Source organism: Salvelinus sp. IW2-2015, linkage group LG8, assembly GCF_002910315.2.
Source record: "Salvelinus sp. IW2-2015 linkage group LG8, ASM291031v2, whole genome shotgun sequence".
In the NCBI taxonomy this organism is placed as follows: domain Eukaryota; kingdom Metazoa; phylum Chordata; class Actinopteri; order Salmoniformes; family Salmonidae; genus Salvelinus; species Salvelinus sp. IW2-2015.
In genome coordinates, this window is record NC_036848.1 from 45,703,720 (window position 1) to 45,724,893 (window position 21,174).

General features: G+C 41.3%; 1 protein-coding gene across 5 annotated transcripts; it reads right to left on the reverse strand.

The window, feature by feature from the left end:
• Positions 1-2,078: 2,078 nt before the first annotated feature.
• Positions 2,079-11,146, reverse strand: zbtb18 (zinc finger and BTB domain containing 18). 5 transcript variants are annotated; one of them, XM_023993541.3, is made up of 2 exons: positions 10,780-11,146; positions 2,079-6,663 (listed from the first exon to the last, which is right to left on the reverse strand). In XM_023993541.3, exon 2 carries the CDS (start codon positions 6,647-6,649, stop codon positions 5,003-5,005), a length of 1,647 nt encoding a protein of 548 aa, XP_023849309.1. In that variant the 5' UTR covers positions 6,650-6,663; positions 10,780-11,146; the 3' UTR covers positions 2,079-5,002. The 5 variants fall into 5 exon arrangements, with proteins under 5 accessions (XP_023849309.1, XP_023849308.1, XP_023849310.1 ...); XM_023993540.3 differs by lacking the exon at positions 10,780-11,146 and adding an exon at positions 8,695-9,289; XM_023993542.1 differs by lacking the exon at positions 10,780-11,146 and adding an exon at positions 7,869-8,684.
• Positions 11,147-21,174: the final 10,028 nt, after the last annotated feature.

Here is a 21,174-nt window from a genome sequence, read left to right on the forward strand (position 1 = left end):
TGTCATCACACTTGAAGGTTTTCTCAGGTATACTGATGCAACAGTATCCCCTATAGCTTCATTATAATCTATTTATTGCAAGATTTCTAATTCTTTAACCGCAACAGTGGTGTCAAACATTCATCTCAAGCAAATCAGCCTTTTATGGTGAAAAGGTGTCCTAAACTGTTTTACATCCATCCATTTTTGCTTAGTACAGTTAGACACTTAGTACAGTCCTAGTTCGTTCTGATGTTTGTAACTTCACAGCCATAGCTGGCCTTGTGGAAGCATGTGCTTGTCTCTCCCCTGCCCAGGCGCTCACAGCTTGGCAGAGGGCTGGCTCACACAAACTTCTGTGTTTTAGCTGCTACAGATAGTCGCCCAAGCTGGTCGCCGATTCCAACATGTTGAGCCACTACCCTTCGGCACAGCCAAATGTTTCTGCAGCTGCCCTTTTGTCCCCGTTCCTTAAGTAAACAAAGGACAGATACAAATTAATGACCTAAATTCAGAGCAAAACACTCAGCCCCATCTGAGAGCAAATTGTCTTCAAGCAGATGTTCAGGAACAGTGTAGGAAGCAATAATGAAGTATGTTACAGGTTCATTATTTTTCATGACACATTTAAAACAATACATAGTTACTTAGGGCAATTAATTAATAGGAGTTATATTTTTTGTATTTCTAATTACTATTATGGGGACTTGAGTGTCAGCTTGACGTCCTTGCTCCTGTCTAAGGAGTGACATTCAATGAATGAAATAATGAAAAGGGGGCAAATGTGATCATCAAATTACATTTTATTTGTCACATGCGCCAAGTACAACAGGTGTAGGTAGACCTTATCATGAAATGCTTACTTATAAGTCCTTAACCAATAATGCAGTTCAAGAAATAGTTAAGAAAATATTTACTAAATAAACTAAAGTCAAACATAATAAAAAATAACACAATCAAATAACAATAAAGAGGCTATATACAGGGGATACCTAGTCAATGTGCGGGGTAATACTACATGGACAAGTGAAAATAGTTAAGTAATTAAAATAATAAATAAAGGTGTAATGAATAGTTAAATCATTTAGAAAGAATGTTATGATGCCTTGATATAGTTTTCTTTATAGTCAACATGAATAATTCAAAGAGTTACAAACACTTACATGTTTCTTAAACAATATCATGCCTGTGAAAACTGAAGAAAATCATCCAGTAATTAGGAGATGAGGGTGTTAGTCTTGGTGGGGGTGGGGGGCTTACAGCATATGACCATCTGTAGCGATGCCCTAATGAATAACACTCACTTACTTCAAAGTGGTCAGTCTTTAATGCATCTGTAAGGCCAGGTTTGCAGAGCAGCAAGACATTAGATAAAGCTGATTTGTTTCTTGGAAAACTGTACTTGAGGAGCTTTGGCAGGAGGCTGTATGTGTTGAGGGGGGTGGTTCTCGACAAGCTGCTGCACTTTTTCTCAGGTCCAGCCCACGCCTTAGCCAGTGCAACAGCTAGATATATCAGCACCACACACACGCACTGGCCATGCAGGGCACCACACTGTGCCCAACCTGGGCCCAATCTAGATCCACAGCCTCCCCACCCACCCACACACCCACCCACACAACATGGCATAGAAAAAGAAATGCCAATGCTTCTCTTACTTTCATTGCTGAAAAATATAGTATATAGAAATTCATTATACAGAATCAGCCACTATAGTTACTGTTATGAAGAGCAATGCTAGAATATGTTGAATAACTCATGTGTAGGTATAGCTTAGATAACCCATTACATGATACACACTTAGGGTTGTGTGTGTGTGTAATTGTAACATTTGATTGAGTTTGTATCTAATACATATAGGCAGGCCTCTGAGGAGTCTAGTCTGTTATAACACTGAGACTAAATGGGAGAAGAAGAAAAAATCAATTTCTACAGATTACATCTTCCTTGTTCAAATATGACTGTGGCTCTAAGCTATATTAATAAGTGTAATAAGCATTTAACTAATCTTCCAAATGTGCCTGTGAATGCAACACCGACTGAATGGTACCCATGTTATTTACTCGGTGACAAATTAAATACACAAATTCACATTGGAATTGAGTTAAGGTTCTTATAATTTATTGCAGTTTGCACACAATTTGAAAATTTCAACAACAGCACACCAAAAAAGTACAAAACTAAACAGCCTTAGAATTTACTCCCCTTGAGAACATAAAACATACTATGATTGTCAAAGCTAAAATGTCTAAATCCAGAAAAAGAACAATGTCAAAGAAACAAAATCTCGCAGGGAAGCAAGTATATTTTAATCAAAATCTGCTTCTTTTTCAGACAGTGATTGTCCTTTTCAACAGATGTATTTCCCCCCTCCTATCTCTTCCTATATTGTCTTCTACATTTTTATGTTTTTCCCCCCACTGGACCTTTCCTGTTTTCAAGTAACCAAAGTTAGATTGATGATAAATGGAGATGCTTATCAGGTCATTTCACAGCTTACTTTCTTCTATTTTAAAAATGTCAATAAACAGTCCAGTTACAAACTTACAGTGTTCCAGTGACAACGTGGGAAAAAAAGAAGCTGTTTACAGTAGTTTTAAGGCGGTCAAGTACAATAAGAAAAGCCATCAATAATTGTAAATAAGTCTTCAAATAGAGAGTTAACCCACATGTGATATTTTCCATGATATTTGTGGTTGCAAACAGATCAATTACCACTGTGCAAAATGCCATGACACTGTGCACAGTTGGCAAGGAGCACCCATGTCACCAGCTGATGCTGCCACCACCACATCCACTGAAGAGCAAACCAAACCCCCGGGCCAGTGTGGGCATGCCAGTATCTCCCCACAAGTGCAGACATTCATAGCTCTACTTACTATCATCTGAGTTTCGGTATAGTTAAAGTTTTGCTTTTGTTTGACAGTTCTCAAGAATGGGCATTTACTTGATTCCATGGTATTTCTGCACAAAAATATTTTGAGTGCAGATTTTTTCCCCGAATGTTCACATTCATTAAAAAGAAATACAAAATAAGTTCAAAATAAAATATTAAAATAAAGAACAGTTCAAATTTAATTTAAAAAATGATAAATTATAATTTAAGGTTAATTCAATAATTTCATCTCCTCTTGAATGTAATAGTATCCATGATTTCTTGAATCTATAATTTATAACTATAATTTTCATAAAGGCATCTTTTCAGCATAAATCTCAGTTAAATAAGCTTTAAAAGGTGCAAGCATGCCAATTCTCCCCCTTCAAAAGTAAGGATTGCGCTTTCAGTACAAAACACGCACGCGTGCATACATACAGTACGTACATAGGAGCATCCAAACAGATACACACAGACATACAAATTAGGAGCGTGATGTTAAGCATAGTGCTGCTCTCCGATTCTTCAGCTTTGTTTTGAAACAGAATAAACCTTCAAGAGTACTCAGATATGAACAGGTGAGTCTCTCTCTCTCTCTGATAGAAAAGTGTGACACATTTTCATTGGCCGCACCGTTAGAAACAAGTGCCAAATGAAAATATAAATAAATCAATTACCCACAATGCTTACTTGATGTCAATGAGAGAGCAGAAAATACCAAAGAAGAACGTTAACTGGATAGATACAGCAGTTGGGAACCTTAACTCCCTGACCACCATGCAGCAAAGTAGACGGTGACGAAGTGCTGTGTGGACGGGAGGCAAACACACTAGTGGAGATCTTCTGTAGATTAGTTTGTTAGTTAGGTCACTGCTGGCATTCTGCCCACACTGCCCACCTCTGTCTGTCTGACGACAAGCTTCACCTCACATACCGTTACACAAACTCAAACCCAAGACCAGTGCATTGACAAAAAAATCTTCACAGCCCAGCAGAACATTTTAAAGGAGTCCTACCGGACTCTCAAAAGGAGCAGAGAAAAGAAATAAACTACTTAAGAATATAATTAGTTAATTTAAAATACACTCCTCAAATGCAAAAAAAAAAAAGTACAACAAAAGGTCAATAAATCATATTCATGCATTTTCCATAGCTGTAAAATTCAGTTTTTTTAACAGACTGCACCCTTGGAGTATTCACATAGTCTGTTCTATATTTGTTCAATTACAGTGTACAGTAATACAGCGATTCACATTTCAAATATACAGGTTGGACTTCATGCAATAACAGATCCCATTTTCCAAAAATAAATCCATTTAATCACTACAGAAACCTATAGAATACAGCCAACTTAAATTATATTCAGTTCAACAAAGGATGTTTAAAAGCTGCAGATAGAGATTTAAGAAATTCTAAAATAATCATTTATAAAGGGTTTTAGAAAATACTTCAATTAATGTGAAAAATGAAGCTGTACATTGCATGAGTGCCATTTGTCTTTCATCAGTCAAGTTTCCTATCACAAGTCAAAATGTACAAGAGCTTAAGGAACAGAAGCTTGTAGCTATTTAAATCAGACCTCTTTGCAGAGTAAAACAATTTAAACGCACACACATTCACACAGATTAAATTTGATAATGAAATTAGAGTAGTGCACTATACACACATGTATTCATACACACATGTATGTGTACTGGTATATATTCATGATCACAGTACCCGTTTAGTGTATTCTAATAGTCTAACTTCAGTGTGTATTACCTGAACACTTCATATGGTTGTCATTGAAGGTGTGCCTTAGATTTAAGGAGTGTATAGACATTTGTGTATATACACAAGAAATCTAAAAATAACTCAACGCTGGCTACTGATACCAGCGGCCATGTTTACATACATTTTTTTTAACGAAATCAGAACAAATAAAATAGAATAAAACAAAGGACTGGAACAGAAAACAGTAGTAACATGTTCATGTGCTATTAAAGTGCCATTTAACAAGATTTTGCAATGTTACGTACAAGAAACATGACTGATTCAGACCCCTCTCCCACCCATACCCTGCTCCAACTCCCTTACCTCTCTGCCCAACCTTCACTGACACCTCTCTCATTTAGCTTAAAAACAAAGTCCTGATCATTTCAGCAGGCTTCACTTCCACAGTTCTTGAGAACTATCCTCTATGGCCCAGTCCCTGTGGAGGTTGGGGAGGTTGAGGCCTTCACTCTTGACAGAGAGCGAGTTGACCAGTTCGCAGTGGAACTTGCGGATGTGGCGGTACAGGTCCCCAGACTGGGTGAAGCGCCGCTCGCACCACTTGCAGGCGTGCGGCTTCTCTCGGGTGTGCACCACAGCGTGCCGGCTCAGGTTGTGGGAGTACTGGAAGCTCTTACCGCACGTGGTGCACGTGTACGGCTTCTCCCCGGAGTGAGTCCGCTCGTGGCGCTTCAGGGTGTACATGCAGGAGAACGTCTTGCCGCAGATGGAGCAGGTGGGCACATTGACATCGCTGGCGGGCTTGGCGCGCACACCCTCCTGCTCGCGAAAGTGTGTGCTGAGGTGAATCTGGAGGATGTGCGGACTGGGAAACACCTTGTTGCACAGGGGGCACATGAAGATCTGAGTGTGAGGGGCGTTCAGCATGTTGGACACGTAGGGCAGCAGGGCGCTGTCGATGCTGGCCGCCTCGACCTGGGCCCGCTCACTCTCTCCCCCCAGCATGTCATCGTCGCTGACCTTGTCGTCACGCTCCAGCTCGCTGGCCAGGGAGGCATCACGTAGGGCCGAGAGGTGGGCCTCCAGGCCCAGGCGTCTGTGAGCATGGCTGCCGACCCCGTGGTGGTTCAGTCCTCCATTGGTTCTGGGAGGGGTTGCTTTGGGCCCGCTGTGGTCCATCTCATAGTCGCCACGCACCAGGCCCTCATCATCTGAGCCTGTGTTCTTCTCCTGCTTCACCTGGACGAGGGTGCCCTGCAGGCTGTCGGGCGTCACCCGGCCACAGAAATAGGGGTTGTTGGACAAGGACTCGCTGGGCCCCGTCAGGCTGGACTTCACAGACAAGTCCAGGACACAGTCTGCATCCGCTGACACTCTGCGAGAGCTACGGGAGCTTCGGGAGCCACGGGAGCCCAGGGACCTCCGGGACAGGGAGCCAGTAGAGCTGCTAGGGCTGCCGGCAGGGGACTGCAGTTTGGGGGGACTGACATGGGCGTCAGCCTCCCTTGGGCTGGTGGCGGTGGCCGGGGTGCCCGGGCGGTCAGAGGGTAGCCTCATCCACAGGTTGCTGGGGTCCTGCTTGGCCTCCAGGTCCTCATCGTCACTGGGCAGTAGGTCGGCCGTTGCCGGGTGGCCCGTGCTGCCCTCAGAGAAGCTCTCTACTTTGTCAGAGCAGCTGGAGGCGTCTTCCTCCTTCTTGGTGCTGTCTGCCTCCGCAGTGGCTTTGTACTTCAGCTTCTTCTTGCAGACCTTGACTATGTCGTACATATGTAGGAAACTGGCTGCAGCCAGCACGTCCTCCACGGGCAGGGCTTTGAACTGGAGCTTCCCCTCGTACATGAACTCTAGCAGGAGAGCGAACGCCGGGGCTGTAACAATGTCGCTGTTCAGATGAACAATGTCCCTTTTGTCGAGCTGGTCCTTGTAAAAGAGATGGAAGTACATGCTGCATGAAGCCAGCACTGCTCGATGGGCTCGGAACTGGGCATCGCCGACCAGCACAGTGGAATCACAAAGGAAACCCTGATGCCTCTGCTCACTCAGACACTGTAGCAAATGTCTGCTGTGGTCTGGGAACTCCATGCTGTCTTCATAACCTAGAACAGACAGCAGATGTTAGAGGCACATTATTTTAGAACAGCTACTGTTTTGTTTCAGCTTGTAGACAACCTGTCTGGATCCACTCATATCTTACTCTCTCACCTCATGCACACACAATTGCACTCACTCGCATTCAAAAAGGAACAGATGAAAACAAATTAGCCTACACATGAAATCCTTGGCATTTTAAACTATATCTACAAAACTAAATGTCTCTAAAATATCACCAAAGAGACATTTTCCTTTTAAATTCTAACATGTTTTACCATCAACAAATTCAAACTTTCAGACACAAACACCAAATAAAAAACTGATAAAGTCTAATTGCTCCATAAACCTAAATGTTTCCAGATGATATTTGGGAGAGGTGTTGCTCTAGACTGCGATCTATGGCCGTTCCACATGATCACAGAGAGCCTTCAGCAGCTGAGCTCCTCCTGGTCACACAGATGCCCGCCCGCCTGCTAACTCAACTGCTTCCACGCTTTACTCTCCCAACTCCTAGTGTGGTTATTTTTAATAACCCACTTTGGACTGGCCTGGCCAGCCTCTTTAGGTAACAGGCTTTCAGGTACACAAACAGTCCTCACATACACAAGCTACCTATTCCAGAGGCCTAAGTACACTGAGAATGACGACTGTACACACGGAATTTAAGGGTTTTAAAACAAGTTGCCTTGTTGGTAAATTACAAAAGGTGATTTATTGCCAACTCCCACTGTTAGTTAGATCCAATAAAAAAAGGAGAATCCTGTTCATAAAATATATTTTATGAATATTTCTCTGAAGTTTTTCTAAATAAACTTTCATAATAGCAGATTCAGACATTTGAATGAGAAACCCCCCCCACACCTGTTAACCAAGTAGCTTTTTCTCGTCTGAAATAATACATGAGCCTGAACATCAACCAAAGCAGTTAAATAAACCCATTTCAATGTGAGTGAACAAGTGTGCGATCCCCCTCATTGGAGCGGAGTTCAGATTTTCTTTAATGAGAGGCTTACAGGGACAAGGATGTCCAACCCCCCAGCAAACCCCCACCACCCCACGCTCCCCCTCCCCAAATCTTTCAAGAAACTGCACATCCTTCTCAAAGAGACCAGCACTGAAGATTTAGAATACAATCACTCTAAGTGCCCTGTAGTCTACATCAATCCTAATCCTTAAAATGTCTAAAAATAAAGATAGCAGGACAACTCACAAGGTAGCAGCGATCAAATTAGGGGTCTGCGAGGACAGAGAGGGACAGACAAGGAGGCTTACAAACATCTGATCCAGCTGACTGGGGCCATATGGCAGCTGCTGCCCAGATAAAGAGATTAAGACTAGAAGGAGTGCGATTACAGCTGTCTAGCCAATTCAGGCAGCTCAAATCTGCAAGTTCTAAATTAGTCACCACCAACAGAAAAAATGAACACAAGCCTGGGAAAGAGGACATTGGGCTTTCAAGTAATTTCACAGCCATTTAGATTTAAGACATTGACTTATTCTTAGTAAAAATGACCATATTGATATTTTTTTTTACATGGTTCTGGGATGTTTTAGCCAGAATAACTTTGAGGAAAAATATCAAACATGTTGATAGTAGCAGAAAGTAATACTGTGTGTTTACCAGACAATAAAAACATGTTAAATTGCTTTTTTAGTTAACACAAATTAAGAAATATATTTTGGTTGAAACAAATAAAAATAATTTCCACAAAAAAGATAATAATTTCAACATACATTCAACAATCAAAGGACCAACAATCAACTCCAAGCCCAACCTGCTCACAACAAACCAAAGAAAAACTAAACAAATGGATCAGTTAAAATCTCACTTGGAAACCTCTTCCTGACAACAAAAACACCAGGCTCCTGCTTAGCTACAGTACACAACTACTGTACACATACAACTCTTCCACTTCCCGTTCCATAGAGCTCTGACTAAAAGTAGCCAGACACTGGGAAAAGCCCTGGAAAAGCCAGAGCTTCCCGTACAAAACAAAACCATCCCAGTGCCCCGGACCCTTTCCCATAGACAGTACCTGCAGTATGCATCAACTTGATTAAGTCCGCTGTAGTAGAAAAGCTGGGCCGGCTGCAGCTCTTTTGCAGAATCAATGAGGGGGTAGGAGAGAAAAAAAGCTAACTGTGAGAGACAGATGCAAAGTGGAGGAGATGTTGGAGGGGAATGAGATACCTCCTCCTGCACACAGATCCGCACACACACTAACTCCCAGTCTGTGCGTTAGAATAAAAGACTGGGGGATGGCAGCCTGTCAGCTGCTCTGACATCATGTTCAGATGGAAATGCTACCTCCAGCTGTGCTCCTTTTACAGCCATATGCTACTCCTCTACACTCTTGCCACCAGCCTCTCCTTTATACAACTTTGTTTCTTTTTCTCTCCTCTCTCAAAAAAAGGAGGTAAATGTAGTGAGGTGCTTGTGTGGAAAACTAGCCAACTTCCCCCTACCTCTTTACTCTAAAGTAAAGGAGAACTTTAGAAAATAGGTCTGTGTGAAATCCAACACTTTTTCTAACCTAGTTTCCCAGACTAGTTTCCTGCGCAGTGAATTTAAATACCATCAAGTTTAGTTTTTTTTGCTGCCTGCTCAACTTCCAGTAACCATAAACAAAGGCCAGCACAGCACATTTGCAACTGACAGACCCACGCAGCTGATATTGTTTTCGACTTCTTTACGGTTCACTGCCCTCACCATTACCATCATTCATTTCCCTAACCCTTCATACAACTGACAGAAAAAAATGAAAAAGTAACAATGGGAACAATAGTATAGACCTCATGAGTGAGATTCTAAACAAAAGCTACACTATTCCTTGTTGGGCCGGCTAAAACTGACTACAGCCTCGGCTTTCTTTTGTGAAAGTATTTCACTCTTCCGTGTGAATTTTTCAGGTGGTCTTTTTATTCCACAAGGAATTTATTTATTTCTCTGCTATGTGAGTGGATCACAATAACGCATCTATATACAGTCCATTATTATTCATATCAAACAATAACAGTAGGCTATATAACATATTCACATTATTGTGTAGGCTTTATAGATATGAACTTAATATCTATAGATATTCAAGATATTCAACATGTTCCTGTTGACATAAGCGTATTAAAATCCACACGTTTATTATGAATATTTACAAGATCAAAACCTTTAGGAATTAATTGCTATTTATGCTGAGTGTAGCCTATACTTAAGAAAGAGGAGGAGAAACACGAATATATAGGCTACAAGAACAAACCTCTGGCCAGATATCTTATTATGTTATTCATACATAACCTTCAAAGTTTCAACGACTCTGCATGCAAAATTGTAAAATTAGAGTTGCAACTAAATAATTAGGCTACAATATTACTGATTCCGGTACGATAACTTTTCACAGAACATATTCCTTTCACAGAAAATGGTAGAATGTATCATTAAATAGCCTTAGTGAATGTTGGTAACAATGTTGCAACATTAATATTACAACTTGCAACACACATCACTCTAGTCTAGACTATCCAATAATACATCATTAATTTCAGCCTAGCATTTTCATTAGGCTATTTTCCCATTGCCTTTTATCGTAATAGTTTACAGACAGTCTACAAAAAAATATCCAAAGCCAAGAAACAACTGTCATAAATTAGCCATTACTTCTATAAACTTCATAAAACCGGACATGACACGTTACTCTCGATACGAGCAACTATCTGATCAATGTATCTGTCAAGCTCTGTAGACAACTTACTCCTCGAGGGTGACTATAGGCTGGCTACCAACATGTATCTGTGCTGCTGGTTACAGAATGTAAGACCGTCGCCAGCAACACAACAGAACATTCGCAAGACTACAATATCTCGCGCGCGCACACACACACACTGACCCAAGCAATCAAGCTAGCTAGCCATGGTGGCAGAAAGTAAACGTTCGATCAGTAGTATTGCAGTTCAGTAGCAGGCCCCGATGCTATGCAGACCATGGCACTACAGGGTCTCGAAGGAGCTAATATAGCAACTATTATATGAACGCAACACACGCTACAAAGGATTGTTACTTTTTCCCCTTCCATTCTTTAACCCCCTTTCATCACCCTTAATCGGACTCTGGTATTAAAGGCACTTACAGACAACAAGCTCCAATGTCTTCCTGCTTCCTTCGTCAAATCCTCTTGGGGTTGAAAAATAACTAGATTGACTTTCAACAAATTTCCATAACAACCTGCAGTGGCAGGAAAGACGGAGCGAGCGAGCGGAGATAGAAGGGCTGCGGCAGCCAGATGTTTCCGAGCTGTTGCTACTCAACTCCAGCTACGGTAGAGGCGTCTGACTGGCAGCACAAAAGCCAATCGTGCTCGTGATAAGAAAAATGAAAGCAAATTGGAAGCAGCCGCTGAAGGGGGAAGAGGGAGGGATATCTTCTCGGCGTAGGTTGGCACCAGGCAACAGTGAGAAGGCAGAAAAAAGGCTAAGCGAACTGGTTCCCTGAACAGACTGGCGCAGAGCACAGAGTGAGCGCAAGGTGTCGTGGGTACTGTAGTCAGGCTTCGACTAGTGGAGCGTGGAACAGGTGCATTACGTTATTCATATTCTTGAAAGAAAAACTTTTGTCACCGGTAACACAATTAGCACTGCAACGACAAGGTCTGCGAATATAAGGCAGTTGACGCGTATAATGACAGCGTTGTGGAAACATGCAAAGTAAATCAAGGTATCACAATCAATTGTTCATTAATTTATTTGAATAAAGTGATTTTCTTTCTAGGCTATTATTTCAGACTATAGTAATGTTTCTATCGCCATGGTGTAGTCTATAGGTTTTGCAAGAATAGTAACTTAGTTAGTCAATGCATACATAACGTCATGATGAATATGGTAGCCTGCCCTAGTAGTCCTAGGCTATATAGTCCTATAATTTAGGCCAGGGGTTCTCACACTTTTTGGGGCCTGGGACCCCTTTGTCATAGCAAATTCATCAGGGACCCCCTCATAATCAGAACACAACTCGAGTGAGATAAGAAAAAAATGTATACAATAAATTATATATCGACTTCGGCAGTGCATGGCCGGTGCCACCGGACGAACCAAATCAAATCATCAAATCAAATTTTATTTGTCACATAGAAATAAGTATGATTTCCCAGGTCTCGGACCCTGGGAAATTCGGAAATTCGTTTAATATGTTGTTATATTCATTAAAAAAATGTAATGTCAAGATTTAAAAAAATATATATATATATTTATATGAGATCACTTTGAGAACCCTTGATTTAGGCAATAATAAACCATCATCAGTTTCATTCGACAGTGATAGTGTGTCTCAGGGACATATAACCATGTCTTGATTTTATGTCGAATACGTCCACTCTCACGTCAATATTTAGCCTAAAGTATTTAAAAACGAATAGGCTACTTTGTATTTTTATTTGTAGTAGGCTATATTGTATGTTATCTTGTAGCCTATAACCCTATAACTTCATTAAGAGAGGGGCAACACTATGTTTAAGATGCGTGTCTCCTTTGATGTGAGCCGTAGGCTATATTCTGAGACTTGGTGAAAATATTATAGGTAATAAACACGTTATAAAACATTATATAGTGTATTATTAACGAGGTTCAAACTTCAGTCTATTTCTAGCCTTTTAATTAGTGCATCCAGTTTTGTAAGCAACGTGAAAAGTTGCCCTGAGTGCCAGAGCAGTAATCACCCATGCAGGACCGTAAATCTGGGGCACAAGAGAATCAGCTTGGGACTACAATCACATCGAATAAAGATGTAGTGCCCAAAAAGTTTATGTATTGACAGGTATTTCATGAATGTTCAAAGTGGTGTGATGACATGTATTATGTATGTTCCATATGTTTAAAAATACAAATAGCAGGTTGTTTGTGTTGAGGCTGTAGTGGAAATCCAGTCTGGACATTTAAATTCCTAAATTCGTCCCAGTAAACTAATTGGCGTTACTAATACAGTTCAAAACCAACCACACAGTCCTACTACTACATGTAGCCCAATGTATTCACAGTGTTGAATCAAAACTAAATCACATCTTTAAATGCAAGTAATGACCTCATTATGTGACCCATTAGTGAATGTTACCAGCATTGTTTGTAACAGATTACAATCTAGTCGTTGTTCTCTCTGGAACATACACAATTCTGAGTTTTGGTATTATTATAGGAAAGTTCTGAGTAATTATCACATAAAATGATGTGATGATATGTCAATATGTACCCTATTTTAATAACTACTTATGTATCTTCTAAAGATTTTAGACAACAAGCAGATAGAGAAAATACCAATTTTTAAAAGTTATTCCATATTTGAACAATGTTTAAAAAAAACATGCTCTTTCTTTTGATAAATACTCTATTTGTGGATGGCTTGACATGAATGATCTGTATGGATACTTCGGTTTCACTTTTTCACAACTGAAATGTGTATCATTAATAGAGGTACAGTACAAACCAGATGCTCTCAAAATAACTGTCTGTAGTGTAAACCTGAAGCCAGTTGTGTGCTCCTCCATCTTTTACAATCCCATGTGATTTACATAAACCTTTTAACTTTACAACTCCTTTTGATCCCAACATTCTTTTTGCGTCAACAGATGCTGGCTGGAACAGTGTTGTGCCAAAAACAGAGATGTTTGATACGGGTGTAATACTTTCTGCAATTCCCTGTTCAAAACCTATGTCAAAGATGTGAAAGGATAACTCTGTTGCCCATTCAAAGATTACTTTTCATTTAGCAGTGAAGGACTTTGGGAAACGTCCTTTTCACACATAAAAATATATAGGATGAAAATGCTTAGAATTGGCACCAGTTTAATGTTGAGCAACATGATGTATGTGAATATTAAACATTTCACAAATGCATTGCATTTCTTTGCAACTATTATTGGTAATAAAGCATTTATTACCTTCCTATAGGTGTCTTTAATATAAGGTTGGATATTGACATATTGGCAAATTCATTTCTCTGCTATTTTTCATTTCAGGAAAAGAAAGAGCGAGAGCTCAGTGAGAAAAGGCCTGTCTCTATCTACAGTTATTATACTAGAGCCTTCTGCATTCCTTCCTCTTGGGGTCACTGTGGGTTCCATGTTTGGACTGCACTTCTCTCTGATAGTCAAAGTACAGGCAGAACATCAGTGATAATGAGCGACACTCGCTATTGCAGTCAAATATTCAACATACATTTTGTTAATGATGATAAATTAATAAATAGTGCACGATGATAAATCAATTATTGATTTATTCCAAAATGTATACCTTTTACTGCACATGACATAGTGACTTGTCAATGTTCCTTATAAGGTCTTGATTCATTTGTTTCGTTGTTGCACTTTGTTTACATGACATAGATGCCAAAAGGCAATGTCTTTTATATATTCTCACAAAAGTTATGTTAGGATTTTGTTACGTAGTTCTATTCGTCATTGTAAGCTAAAAGAAGAGGGCCGTTCTTGAATTGCGGTGTCATTTGGTCATGGCGTTTTGGAAAAAATGTACTTTCTAGATGTACCATAATACAGACAACAAACATCTTCCCATTTTATCAGCTAATATGATAGCTTAATGACTAAATATTTTTTTACCATTATGATAACATTGTGCCACCCAATTGAGTAGGCCTAGTAACACCAATGATGGTAACACCAATGACAAAATGTAGGTCATTTTGGATTTTCTTCAATGAAGTCAACAGATGCTCAAATCAATGGTCATTAACCTTTAGAAATCATTTATGATATGATTAATAATTTCATTTAAATTGAGTAACACCAATAACACTTTTTATTTACACACCACATGATCAATAGAATCCTTAAATGATTGACATACTAAAAGGGTGTGGTCCTTGCAGTGAAAGAGAGGCAAGTGAACCGGTACCCTGACAAGATTATGTAGGCGAGCAAATAGACCGCCATTGCCCTCTGATCTATTGGCGAACGTGCAATCACTGGAGAACAAATTGGATGAGCTCCATTCGAGACTATCCTATCAACGAGATCTGAAAAACTGTAATATTCTATGTTTCTCAGAGTCGTGGCTGAACGAGGACATAGATATACATCTCACTGGTTTTTCTATGCATCGTCAAAACCGGACGGCAGACTCGGGTTAGACAAAGGGGGGAAGGGTGTGTCCCTTTGTTAACAACAACTGGTTACAAGCAAAAACTCAAACAGATTAATCCAATAACATTGAGGAGTTTACCACATCAGTCACCGGCTTCATTAACAAGTGCATCGACAACGTTGTCCCCACAGTGACCGTACATTCATACCACAACCAGAAGCCATGGATTACAGGCAACATCTGCATTGAGCTAAAGGGTAGAGCTGCCGCTTTTAAGGAGCAAGACACTAATCCAGACGCTTTTAAGAAATCCCGCTATGACCTCCGACCAGCCATCAAACAGGCAAAGTGTCAATACAGGACTAAGATCAAATACTACTACGGGACGGATGTGGCAGGGCTTGCAAACTATCACAGATTACAAAGGGAGACCTAAATAGAGCTAAATGCCTTCTATACTTGCTTCGAGGCGAGCAACACTGAGCCATGCATGAGAGCACCAGCTGTTCCAGACGACTGTGTGATCTCGCTTTCCGTAGCCAATGTGAGTAAGACCTTTAAACAGGTCAACATTTGCAGGGCTGCAGGGCCAGATGGAATACCAGGACAGGTACTAAGAGCTAAGAGCGTCTTCACTGACATTTTCAACCTATCCCTGACCCGGTTTGTAATGCCAACTTGTTTTAAGCAGACCACCATAGTCCCTGTGCCTAAGAACGCCAAGGTAACCTGCCTAAATGACTATCGCCCCGTAGCACTCACATCTATAGCCATGAAATGCTTTGAAAGGCTGGTCATGGCTCACATCAACACCATCATCCCAGACACCTTGGACACACTCCAATTCACATATCGCCCCAACAGATCCACAGATTACGCAATCTCTATTGCACTCCACACTACCCTCACCCACCTGGACAAATGGAATACCTATGTAAGAATGCTGTTGACTACAACTCAGTTTTCAATACCATAGACCCCTCCAAGCTCATCACCAAGCTCAGGACCCTGGAACTGAATTGCTCCCTCTACAACTGGATCCTGGATTTCCTGATGGGCCTCCCCCAAGCTGTGAGGGTAGGAAACAACACATCCGCCACGCTGACCATCATCACGAGGGCCCCTCAAGGTTTTATGCTTAGTCCCCTCCTGTACTCCCTTTTCACCCACGACTGCGTGGCCGCGCACAACTCCAACATCATCATCAAGTTTGCTGACGACACGGCGGTGGTAGGACTGATCACCGACGATGATGAAGCAGCCTATATGGAGGAAGTCAGAGACGTGGCAGTGTGGTGCCAGGGACAACAACCTCTCCCTCAACGTCAACAAGACAAAGGAGCTGATTGTGGACTACAGGAAACGGAGGGGCGAGCATGCCCCCATCGACATTGATGGGGCGGTAGTGGAGCGGTTCGAGAGATTCAAGTTCCTTGGGGTCCACATCACTAAGTAATTAACATGGTCCACACACACCCACACAGTTGAAAAGAGGGCATGACAGCGCCTCTTTCCCCTCAGGAGGCTGAAAAGATTTGGCATGGGCCCTCAGATCCTCCAAGTTCTACAGCTGCACAATTGAGAGCATTTTTTAATTTTTAAATCTCTTTTTGGGGGGGAAATATAAGTACAAACAACAAAGCAATAATGAAACCCAAATAATCAGAAACACAACACAAAAACAATACAACCACCACACTTGATACACACCACACCTACCCACACCTGCCCATGCCTGCCCACACCTGCCCACGAACACACAAAAATACACACTAGCTTCCCCTATCCATACACATACATACATCAAATTCCCCTCACATTGAAATGTCACAATCCTCAAGATGGTCTATATCAGACTTCCAGACCTTATAGAACACATCCCTTCTCTGCCCAAATGTATAAAACACAGAATCGAATGGAATATAACTACTGTACATACTTCAGTCCTCCAGTTCGTTATTGATGGTCCTCCAGTTCGTTATTGATGGTCCTCCAGATCGTTATTGGTGGTCCTCCAGATCGTTATTGATGGTCCTCCAGATCGTTATTGATGGTCCTCCAGTTCGTTATTGATGGTCTTCCAGATCGTTATTGATGGTCTCCAGATCGTTATTAATGGTCCTCCAGATTGTTATTGATGGTCCTCCAGATCGTTATTGATGGTCCTCCAGTTCGTTATTGATGGTCCTCCAGATCGTTATTGATGGTCCTCCAGATCGTTATTGATGGTCCTCCAGTTCGTTATTGATGGTGATTATGATACTTTCCAATCAATAGCTATAATTTTTTTCTGCAGCAATTAGACCTACATGACAAAACTTTCTTTGATATTGGTCACCAATATTAAAATTTCCCACAGACATAATCGTGGAGATGGATGGGTATAAATTACTAGACCCAATGATATGATAGCACAGACGTTATCCCAAAATGGTGTCAGTTTGTCACAGGGCCACAGCATATGTAATAGGATTCCTTTTTTGTTTTTTTGCATCTTCAAAGCAAAAATGAAACCCATTTCTGGGTGCATTACATACATGCATTCTGGCAGGAGCGTGGTAAGTCCCAGTGTTGTGGTACTCGAGACCGGTCTCGAGACCACATATTGAGTGTCTCTGTCACGGATCCCCCCGGTATTTCTGCTCATTCCGTTCACCAGGTCCGGAGGTCTACGTCACCGGCCTTCTAGGCATCACTGAATTGGATTCATTACCACCAACCCCGGACTGTCTTGTCTCATTACGCACAACTGGTTCCCCATTTCCCCTAATTTATATGTGTGTATATATGTACCCTCTGTTCCCCATTGTCCTTGTCGATTATTGTCACATGTCCGTTGGTCTTGTGCTCTGTTGTATCGGATTTCGTGCTACGTGTTTTTGTGCACTTGTTATTATGGGTCTCGTCTCGTGTATTATTTATAGGTTTACACCTCGCTCTTTTGTTTGGGTTATATCCCTGTGTTATATACAGTACATAGCTACCTCAATTATCTTGTACCCTTGCAAATTGACTCAGTACTGATTTTTTATCTTTAACTCCGCATTGTCAGAAAAGGACCCATAAGTAAGCATGTTAGTCTACACCCGTTGTTTATGAAGCATATGACAAATATTTGATTTGATTTGTAGTGAGCGATTTTCAAGGCTGTAACATCAATTACATATAGCTTAAGGACACATATTAGTAACAAAAAAAGTATTTTAATAGCCTTTTTTATTTTTTTATTGAATTATACAATATATTATATACTTGTTTACTTTCTAGGATTCAAATATCTCTAAATCCCCAAAACATTTCACGACAACTCCACTCATCACTACTGGGACAAGCCAATTTGCTTGCCTTAAGTACTTTAAACAGTGCATAAACAAAGTTTTGCAGTATGAAGGACTTGCAATATGTTTTATCATTGCTAAACAGTTTAATATATAAACAAAAACACGTATTATGTGTAACTATTTGCCTTTTTAAAGTGTTATTCATGGCGAGGGACACAAATGCCACCACAATTCAAAAAAGACCCAAGAGCACAAAACGAAAATCGCATTTTAAGCAAGGACAGTCTGTAAGAGGGTCTCTTCACATGAATACACAACATCCTCCTCAATGTCCTTCAGACCTCCAGAACACTTTCCAAAGAGGGTCCTAACATGGAACCCAAAAGGGTTCTTCCTGGAACCAGAAAGTGTTCTCCCTTTACCATGTGAAACTTAACATATCATAATAAATGGAGTGCCCCGGATGTACGTACAGAATAATACGAAATGCTCTGAGACCAGGTTGCTCAACCTAGTAGGCCTCCACTCAACATCCCATTTGCCCAGGGCAGAGCAGGGCACCCATGATAATTATGCTAATAGATATAGCTTGGAGGTAAGAATGTTATGGGTGGCGCCTGCCTGCCTGCCTTTGGATAGGATTAGGCAGATGTTGATACACAGCCGCCTTTGATGAGATTAGCTTTGGTTGCATCCACCAACACAGCTGGCCAGCCTCTCTCTCACAACCAGGCAGCTCTTTCAGAGAGCCAGTGGATTCTCACTACCAAGCCCAGGATAGAACCAAGCATCAGGCCATGGATGCCACTGGAGAGTCAAATATGTATTACATCTACAGACTGGAGAGGCAGCTAGGAAAAAGAGCTAATATTAAATCTATATCCCTTCAATAGAAAACATGTAGTAAATGGAATGAAAAAGGGCATTTAATAGTAAAAGTATTACTTAATAGCAGTTAACTATAAGAAAATTGAAGGCGGTGTTGAGAGAGAAAAAGGAGCTCTTCAGAGAAAGCTATCCCTCAAAGGACAGTAGAGAGCAGAGTTGTTTTCCTCGTGACAAGCCTCTTCTGAGAGGACTGAGCAATGCCAATTTCAACGATCAATGTTCATAACAATTAACATTAAGCACCAGGCCATATGGAGTGATCCACTTTTACCCTGGAAGTACAGGGCCATAAATGAAGGTTACAACTCAATGATGGAGAACAGGAGAATACACGCGGGCAGCACATTACTAAGGTCTTGTGTCTGAATACTTCGACTAACTTTGATTTCTATTTTAATGTCTGCCTGTACAGTAGCCTTCAATCTTTAATTGGGGTTGTTTTTCTCTGAAGTGTCTTGCAATGTTTAATGTCCTTACAAGAAAGCTAGATTTGATTTCGACTTGGTCTAAATACATAGAGAATACACAGAATATTTTATTTCCATCTTTTATTCAAAGTGTCATTTCATTTCACACTGAGCCCTAGAGCTGAGCTTCAGATGAATAGACTGTGCTGAGCATAAAGTGACCTGCCCTGAAAAACACCTGGCTGCCTGCCCCACTGCTTCCCAACATAATGGCAGCCATACAGCCACCATGCTTTCTAATATATTGCTATGCCACTGGCCACAGTCTGTGTGAAGCCTCAGAGCCACGCAGGCAAAACCATTTTCTCTTGTGTTAGTGGATAAGGGGATCACTTGTTTGAATGTGATGGATACTCCTGCCTCTTTCTCCATAGGGATGATGGATGGTACTACCGTATACACTGGGAGGTGAAAGATTCACCAAGCCACCTTCCATATTGCACCAACATAGAGCCCTTCCTTCGCGGTTGAGGGTGAGTGTGTCTGGAATGAAACAAGATCAGGAAAACCACCAGAGGAGAGAGGAAAGTGGACTTGTGTCACCTGTGAAACGAAGAGTTAATACAATGCATATGAAGTTTTGTATAATGGATGGATGTGCTGGTAAAAGTACAGGGATGGTTGAATCATGATGGGAAGCTTATAGAAATAGAAAATATAGGGAACTGGTGTTCCTAACCTTAAAATAACCTAAAAGGAATGTACAGGTAACCAATCATGTTGAGCTGAGGGAGCTTGGGAAGAATAGCTGGGCTTGGGGAGTTGATTAGCACCCACTAAAGACAATATTGCAGAGTGTAAATAATTCATGAATTATCCATTTTGAAGGCACCCATCTCATTGGGCCAGGGGAACAGCTGCTGTCTCCCAGAGCCCAGAGAAAGCCTCTTGAGGTGCAGCATCTGTTTAGGGAAGGGGGGGGGGCTCTCTGGGGTGTAGGCATCAGGAGACACAACTGTGTGCTTAACTTGTTTATCAACAGATGGCGGGGCCCATTTTAGACATATCTGTTTTGGATTAACGTTTGTCAATCAAGCATCTCTCATGATGACAGCATGGTGCTGGTGAAATTTACAGCAACGTTTAACTCTGTAATGGACGGCGGCTTTGTGGTTTGATTTATTGTAAGATTAGATGGGTCTAGTGGATAAACCCCATCTAATCATGCATTTGTGATGTGTGTTTTGGATTCTCTTTCTCTTTAATATGAAGGTATTACAAATGTTAGCCTCCGAGCTAATTTCCTCACACAGCTGTTGTCTAATTCCCGACATCTGGACAGGGTGCAGTGTCCCATGCCAAATGTAGGCCCTGTGGGCCCTTTAGAAACTTTAAAGTGGCAACAGTGCTTCGTTATATGACAGTGCAATACAACCAGGTGTTTGCAAATTCTAGCCAAGATTGACGTAGCGCAACAAGAATGGTTTGTTAAAAGGTTAAAAATGTCACAGTCCTTACTTAAAATCGCAAAGGTACCCAATTAATTTCTAGCTGTCTATATCTTCAAAAGTTGTATTGGAGGAGAGAATAGTTTACTTCAGAGTTATAACGTCAGACACTGCCTTACTCTGAGGGAGTTGACCAACCGATGTTCAAGATCTGTGTCCTCTATCCTCACTGCCACATGGCATGGAAATTTCCATTGACACAGCAGTCCCGACTTTGTCCCCTCTGGAAATGTGGCTATGGATAAGCCAGCACTCCCCTCTCATCTCCCTGCCCAGTATGGCCTTCAGGGGGGATGTTTTCCAGGGGTAGGCAGAGGACAGATGCGGCAGCAGCCCTCGCATTGCTGGAGGAG